The following is an 8,622-nucleotide window of genomic DNA, read 5'->3' as shown; positions in this document are numbered from 1 at the left end:
TTCAGGATTGTCTGGCATCAGCAATTTTAGGCTTGTTACAAAGCTTTCTACATTGGACCAAAATAATTTGTTTGCATGCAGTCTCGCCATGAAATGCTGCTAACCTGAGTTCCAATACAATTGAAGGGATCGATGATTGCATGTGTTATCAGTACTTTTTACAAAATCATTCCAAAAGACAATTCTCACTGCAGGGTGAATGAAATCCCCCAAACTCTCAATCCAGACTTCCTGCATCGCAGCACTATGGATCATCTTCGTATGATAACAGAGACCCAGACCTCACGTCCATCAACCCTGATCAAACAAAACCCTAGTTTCATGTTGTCTTCCCCCTGTAGGGCTGGCGTGCGCTATGTTTATGATTTCTAAAATAAATTGATTATTGACTGAATTGATAACTGATTGAATCTGATGTGATTAAATGCTCAGTAATCTTGACCTGAAGGCCCATTTCCAAACCTCTTAAGTTACAGGTTAGAGTTATTTACTTTCTGTAGAAAATATAACACATTGCAATCTGCTCTATTCTTAATAATGAATTCCTTCAGAATGTAGCAATTATTACTTTAAAATAATATTTGCAACACTACTATTACATGTATGCAGTGTGGTTGAGATTTCGTAGATCTTTTTATATAGTATTCTGTGCAATATTTGTCTTTGTGTATTGACTCACCCCAAGTCTGCAGTAGTCATTGCAGTAAAACAGTGATTTTACTTCCCATCATGTATCCAAACAGGAAGGAACACTGTGTTCTGTATGCATTCCACCAAGGCCTCAGCAGAGCGCTTGGAGTCACATCGGAGCGACGCTAACACTCGTAGCTAACCCTGCTCCCCAAAGCACCAGCTCGCTTTCCAAGTCCTCTTTGAGGTAGGGTGACAGTCTAGACTTCTGCAAAGCCCCTGAAATTGCTAAAAAAAAAAAAAGAAAAGGAGAAGGGGGGGGGGGGGGGTAGTGTTAGAAAAAATTATCCCAATGGTGCTTCTTAGCCTAAGTTTCAAGTGGTTCTGACAAACTTGACTGGGGGGGGGGGGGGGGGGGCGGACTCTTGGGCCTCGCGGAAAGAGAGGAGGAAGGACTTTCATCCTCCAGCGCGTGACAAAAGAAAATGGGGTTTTCAAACGGCAGGCAGAGAGACCGATTTCTGGGGGTTGTGAAGAGAGTGAGGCATGCAAACGTTCATAGAGCTGTGTGTGTGTGGGTGTTCATGTCCTCATCTAGTTAAGAACAGATCTGTCTGGCAGAAGGGAAATCAATAGGAATCAAGATTCTGAGAATATTCCACTTGAGATCAGCGTCACTGTAGATTGTAAGTACGTCCGTAGTTGTGTGTTTGTACGTATACGTTTGTGTCTACAACTGACAAAACCTAACCTGTTAGGGACCTAGAAACGTGTCACAGGCGGAGAAACCTACTAACAATTAAAGTGGTTATGTCAGTCATTACGTGCTCAGTGTCTCCAAAAATGACGTGACTCCCAGTTGCCTTTACAACTTTGCAGTTCCACTACATACATCCACTGACATATATTTGATACTGACGTATCAAGTCCCCTACCACAGACTTGGGGACGGACAGTAGAGGCATGTCTCCACCAATGTCAAGAGACGATTGAAACATTGGAACTCCATTCATCAACGACAGAGCAGGGGTACAGTTAACTCATAGGGCACAAAACATTCCCAACCAATGTCCCAACCAAACCTATGCCCTTGCCCTCAACACACCCAGTGCCACGAGTCTTGCTCCCTCAACTCTAATCAGTACATTTGTTTGACTTTCTCTTTCTTCCCCCTCTCTCTTCCCATCCCTCCATTATCCTTTCTCTCTTCTTCCTCTTGCGGCTGTGCGAAGTTGAGAGGGAAACTGAAGTTATTAGGCCAGTGTTTGAGCAGCGCAGTGTCAATAGGCAAATGGAGGGATGAATGAAGGATGAATAGACTGTGGCTGCTTTAGACACTCATCATGAACACTGATTAAACACGGTTCTCATTAGAGAGAGAGAGAGCCAAGGAGAGAAATACTGCAGGGATGGATCGAGGAATTGGGAAATAAGTTGTGGATTTTTCTTTTCTCTCCATCTTTTTCTCTCTCTTGCACTCCCTCCTCTCTTGCTCCCCCCCCTTCCCTGATGATGCTAAATCTGTCCAGAGCTGTTGATTGTATGCATAAAGACATTGGACTGCTTACCACAATTACTTACCCAGCCTGCAAAGCACACAGTGGCTACCCCCCCCCCCCCCCCTTGCCCTGCATCTGTATCCCAGATTGTAGAGCAGGGCGTTGGGTGGCATTACAGGGAGCAAACACATATTATAAATCCATCATGTTTGAAGTGAAGACCAAGCTGTTTTTTCCCTGAGCCGTCTGGTACCTGCAGCGTTTTTCCGCCCACTCTCAATCCCTCTATATTTGCCTATTTGAAAAAGGAGTGATTTACAGACATCACCCTGTAATCATCATGTGCAGTTACCAGCAGCGACCTAGCCTGGTAACTTACCACATGCACGCAAGTGCACAAGCATGTATAGCACACCTAATTCACCCATGACGTGAATTTGAGGTCAAATGTTCACACGGTCAGATGATTCCATATTTGCCAAGAGTAAAAAGAGCATTCTGTTTGGTGGCTGTGTGCTCCCGGTCTGCCAGATTTGTCTTTGAGTAAATGCAATTTGTTGCCTGTCTTTGACAGTACAAGACACACCACCTTTGCCTACAGACTTGCATCCACACAGAATGACGATCATTCAAACTCATACATTTCACATTTAAAATGTTACATTTCACCCCTCCTCTCCTGTGGACACTAATCTAGGACACGAAAGAAAAAATCGACCTTTTCCGCATTAGATGAGGCAGTTTACAGATGACACACACAGACAGTGTGTATTCTGAGATGACTTCTTAGGATGTTGGGTCTCTCTCTCTCTCTCTCTCTCTCTCTCTCTCTCTCTCTCTCTCTCTCTCTCTCTCTCTCTCTCTCTCTCTCTCTCTCTCTCTCTCTCATGGAGATCTAACGTCCACACAGGGATAGACAGTTACACCATTCCAGTTTGCATGTCTGCAAAATGGAAAAAACCATCAGGCAGTGGACTTTTCACATTGCTGTGTGCCATACGGCCCTCGTTGTTTCCATGGCAGCCAGGTGCAATGTGTGGATGGCTATTGGCCTGACATGCATCTTTGTGTGTCCTTTAACAACAAAAGACAACATCATTGTATTCTCACCATGCCCTCTTCTTTTCCAATCTCGTGAACATATGTTAATGTGGTTCCCAAAACATACACACTTACAAACACTTACACATTGGGATCGTAAGGCCTTTACATTTCAAACCCATCTATCTATGGCTCTTGCTAGCAGGCAGAAGCAAATGCATTCATTTATGACAACTCTATAATATCACCGAGCCCTTCCCTGATTGTGTGTGTTTTCCCCAGCCACTCCCTCCCCAGTGTATCCGCCTCATGTCTTACAGTTTATGCGCAACGAGTCAAGCAAAATCCAAGCTTATCTCCCAGCCGTGTGTGCCTGTGCGTGCATCGGTGTGATGCTACGCAGCCGCACCCCTTGATAAACTAATTAGGAATTAATGGATTATTTTAGCGTCGCAAACTGCAAATGAACATTGGAGGGGTGCTCAGGCAAAACGCTGTCTGGGACCCTCCGGGGTTTTAATGAACTGGTATACGCTGAACAACTTTCCTCCACTGGAAATGCACCGTACTTAAAGGCTGTTCTGACGTTCCACGGGCTGCACCTCAATTGTCTTAAGTGGCCTTCTTTTGTAGTCACTTACTCCCTTGACACGAGGATATCAAAGGGCACTGAAGGGTGGTTGAAAGGAATGTGAAGGACGATGATGACACAAGGAAGGTGAGAACTGGTAGCCTCTTAAGGGAATTGAGATTCCATCTTTACCCTCGTCTGCAGCTGGAAGCATGTGCTCTCGAATCCAATCACATCTTTGGTGATTTCTCAGAGGACAGGGGGGGGAGAGGACAGGCAGAGGAGGAAGGTGAAGAACAGGGTTATGGACTCTAATGATCAAAAATGTTCCCTGTTGACTCCTTCCTACCTCCACCTGACGGGCACTTACATGCAAGATCGTGTAATAGCATGTGTCATGTGTGTCTTTAACTGCAGTTCCGTCACCAGTCCACAAGGGTAGTCGAAGCGCATGACTCATAAAACCTTTCATTCCGTCGCGGCTTGAGTGAGTCAGGGGTGACTGTAAAAGGTCTCACCCCTTCCAGGTGTAGTGTAGTCATTGTAGCTTTTGTCATATTGGGGAGCAAGGTTTTTGTTCACCGTGTCGTTTTCTAAGTCCCCATTTTGATGCTCTCTCTGAGTTTGGCGTTATAGCGTCTATTAAAAGAGCCTTGGGGGCATGAAACCCAATCAGTGGGTCCCAATATCAAAACATGCCCGTGTCCCTTCGCTGTATCTAAGGCTGTTGTTTAGGAAAATCTGCGTATGTGTCAACTACGCCTAATATAATAAAAAATAATATGAGAACATTGATTTAAACAACGCTTTACCTTAGCTGCTGCTAGCTTAGCCATCAACACGTTTTCATCTGTCCAACCCAAAATAGACCATGCAAACTATGACGATGATAGTCAACAATCATTGCTTGTTGGCTATATCGCTGCAAGGCCCACACAGAGTGTTGAGCCCAAGCCAATAGGGTATTGCAGAGCACAACAATGAAGTCATCGATGCTGTCTGTGTTAACGCATAAGGACAACGTCCCTGTGATTCAAACAAACAGGCACACTCTACAGTACACACACTGTTTGGATCCCGTCCGTTCTGCCAGGATCACTGTCCCATTGATGAACAAAGTGAGGTGAGGAGGCAGTACTTGGAGCATCTCTTTTTCATTTAATCTCTCAATTTTCACCTGAGTCAGTGTGTCAGCATTACAGGTTTGACATTGACCAAGTAGCTTGGGCGGTTTTTGGCAGACTTTGCTCTGCTCTATGCACCTGTGTGTGTGTGTATTCTTATGCATCTTTAGAAAATGGAAAAGAACAACAGGAGGTTCTCTGATTAATGTGCCTGGGCCTCAGGTGCGCACCAATGATGTCATCGCCAGCCTGCCCCACGGCCCCCCTGGGAGTTGCAGTTTTTTTGCAGTGGCTCGGGCTGCCGTATGGGCTATGCGGGAGGCAAATGACACAATTCATGCATTGGGTGGAAGCTCATCCCTCTATTTTCTGAAGTGTGCCTCATACATTATATATCCTTATGTTCCCTTCTTCATGTATACATGATTTACTGTATTCTTTCTCGCTCGCTCTCTCTCTCTCTCTCTCTCTCTCTCTCTCTCTTTCTCTCTCTCTCTCTCTCTCTCTCTCTCTCTCTCTCTCTCTCTCTCTCTCTCTCTCTCTCTCTCTCTGTGTCTGTCTGTCTCTCAGTTTCTCTCTCGCTCTCTCTGTCTCTATCTCTCGCTCTCTGTCTCTCTTTTACGCATGGACACGTACGACAGACTCCTGTAATCGTAATACCATAGCTGTCCATCAGATACAGCTAATGTTGAGTGGTCAGCCTCACAGCTTAATTAGACTGTCACTACACTCACAGACACACACACAGTATACTGTCCTCACTCTCTCTCTCTCTCTCTCTCTCTCTCTCTCTCTCCCCGTAATCACATCCTAATGGCATGTTCCTGATTATAGTTGTAAGTATGGCGTCTGTCAGTTGGTACGTAATGTAAAGTGTTGCTGTGAGTGTAAGTGGTTGGCATTTTGTTAAATTGACACACACGCACACACTCACACATACACATACACACACACACTGCCGCAGTCAGGCATTAAAAGCTGATCATCTCTCTTCTGTCATAAGGAGTTATCTCGTCTTTGCTCTCTCATTACATCTCACCGACACTATATTTCTCTCTTTCATTTCACTGTATTACCTACTCTAGTTTTGGGCCCGCCCTCTTTCTCCTGTCACTCACGCCTCACCATCGTGGAAGGACAAGCGCAACCCTAACCCCGTTTCCGCGGAAACAAAGCGTGAAGGACATGAGCATTCCGGATCCTCTGAACCACAAGGGAGACGTCGGGCAGGAGTGAGGGGGTCCAGAGGACCAGGAGGCAGGCAGGAGTGAGGGGGTCCAGAGGACCAGGAGGCAGGGAGGAGTGAGGGGGTCCAGAGGACCAGGAGGCAGGGAGGAGTGAGGGGGTCCAGAGGACCAGGAGGCAGGCAGGAGTGAGGGGGTTCAGAGGACCAGGAGGCAGGGAGGAGTGAGGGGGTCCAGAGGACCAGGAGGCAGGGAGGAGTGAGGGGGTCCAGAGGACCAGGAGGCAGGCAGGAGTGAGGGGGTTCAGAGGACCAGGAGGCAGGGAGGAGTGAGGGGGTCCAGAGGACCAGGAGGCAGGCAGGAGTGAGGGGGTCCAGAGGACCAGGAGGCAGGCAGGAGTGAGGGGGTTCAGAGGACCAGGAGGCAGGGAGGAGTGAGGGGGTCCAGAGGACCAGGAGGCAGGGAGGAGTGAGGGGGTCCAGAGGACCAGGAGGCAGGGAGGAGAGGACTGGACAGTGACAGGGTGGGATGGTTGTCTGGGTAGTAAAGACACAATAGCCTATATATAGTTGATATTATATTGATTTCATTCCTGGTTATTTTAGTTTTGACCTGTCAGTTGTGCAATATGACAAGGTTAGCGCCGGCCTCGGATCATCTTGCCCGTTTTCCTGAGACTAAACATAGATAGCAGAAGATCAGGGCTACTGGATTATGTATTATGTTTGGCATAGATCAGCATCAAGAGGAAACTCTATCCAACTCTGCAGGCCACAATTGCAAAGAGTGTCTGCCTGCCTGCCTGCCTGCCCGCCCGCTTATCTGTCTGTCTGTCTGTCTCTCTGTGGGTAAGAGGGAGGAATGAGAGGCAGAGAGGAGGCAGACGCGGAACAGGGAAGTGCAATTTTCCAGGGGCTGCGTGGGTAATGGTGTTTTAATTCTCCTCCCTGTTGCTCCCTCATCTCTCCACACATCTGCCGAGCACTCGGAAGTGAGAGATCACGCAGAGAGACGGAGAGAGACAAGTCAATAGCACAAACCAGCCTGGAGGGAAAGAAAAACCAAATAGAGGAGACAATATTTTCTTTTTTTTGAAAGACTGGTAAAAAAGGAGGGATGGTGGAAAGAGAGGAAAGGGTGTGCAATGATGACCCAAACAGATAAGGATAGATAAAACGTTTGCCGCCATGTGTTTGAATGCTCCTATTAGCTCTCAGGTGTGTCATTGTTGGTGCCCGTGTGTGTGTGTGTGTGAGAGTGTGTGTGTATTTTTTCCGGCCGTGTTTGTCTTTTCCTGTTGATTTTGCATGTCCTCGGATTCTGCTGCACCAAGCCTTTTCTACTCATTGACTCATGGATCAATACCATTGATTGACTAGACAGGCCACTCATCTGCTTAATGCCACATATCTTGACGAGCCTCTGATCAAATCAATAGCATCTAATAGAATAGAGTAGGAACTGATTCTGGCATCAATACCCCTCCATTATCAGGGCAAACAACTAGCCAAAAAGCACACACAGCCATGTTGGCAAAAAGGAGCAGTCTGATGGGAAATGAGACGGGAATAAGACCTCGCTGTCTAATCTAACACTTGAGATCTGTTACATCTCCTGGTAGGAAGATGTTACAGATGAGGGGAGGAGAGAGAGAGAGAGAGAGAGAGACTGTAGTTTGGGCGTGCGTGTGTGTGGGCGCACGCATTTGTAGTTATCTATGTTTGAGTGCGTGACAGCGGGCATGGATACTTGCCAGGCAGTCGGCATGAATCTGTAAAGTGTAAGTGTGTGCTTGCATGAGTATGAGTGTGTGCCCATGGGGGGGGGGGGGGGGCTCGTGTGTGAGGGGTGGAGAAGGGAGGAGGGAGACAAAATTGGAATTCAAAAAGGCAGTTTTCACCAGTCTATTGTGCTTTGAGCTTTGTGCCAATCCTTGGTTGGAATGAGACCATAGTCTCCAATGACCAAGAGAAAATACAGTACAAAATTCTATACAACTCAGATTAAAACATGAACCCAATATATCATTTTACATCTTCATTCAAGCATGAGAACACATATCTCTCACTGTTTTATTTTGACATGCAATTATCGTATTTCTTATTTGACCATCAGTCTCTTTTTGCCAAACTTCTAGGGGTATTTAGGTATGTCGTTTGGTACAGTGAAGTTTTAGGACACAAAATTACACAAAGCCCCACAAAAATAGGAACATGTCCTTGCACCAAAATGTGCAAGGACATTTGTAGAGGAGAGAGGGAACACGGAAGAGGACCTTAGAGAGGAGTTAAGGTATGGAGAATGACACAGGGGGAAGACAGAGGGGTCTGTTATTGTAGTAAGATAACATTGAGTCATTGTGTTGTTTGCTGTTCTCTTCCCCTCCAGGTACGTGGACCAGGACTGCGATGGTCATGTTAGTTTCAAGGACTTTGAGTGTGTCATCAACTATGGACTGGCCAACAGCTGACACACACAGACACACACACACGTACACGTACTTTGTTTTTTGTTTTTTTGTTACAGTTGTTACATTTGAAATGGAGTTGTCTTATAAACAAGACTTATTTGGA

The 8,622-nt window shown here is 46.3% G+C and overlaps 1 protein-coding gene across 2 annotated transcripts in view; it reads left to right on the top strand.

Annotated features, from left to right (window-relative positions):
* Positions 1 to 8,622, top strand: part of efcab11 (EF-hand calcium binding domain 11) — a 27,631-nt gene extending 19,009 nt beyond the window's left edge. For both annotated transcript variants that reach the window (XM_047045011.1, XM_047045003.1), the window contains one exon: positions 8,438 to 8,622. In XM_047045011.1, the coding sequence (XP_046900967.1) occupies positions 8,438 to 8,519 (82 nt within the window). In that variant the 3' untranslated portion in view covers positions 8,520 to 8,622. The remainder of the gene's footprint in view (positions 1 to 8,437) is intronic.

This window comes from Hypomesus transpacificus, chromosome 3, assembly GCF_021917145.1.
Source record: "Hypomesus transpacificus isolate Combined female chromosome 3, fHypTra1, whole genome shotgun sequence".
Taxonomy (NCBI): Eukaryota; Metazoa; Chordata; class Actinopteri; order Osmeriformes; family Osmeridae; genus Hypomesus; species Hypomesus transpacificus.
The sequence above is the reverse complement of the archived record's forward strand: the minus strand, read 5'-3'. Positions and strand labels throughout refer to the sequence as shown.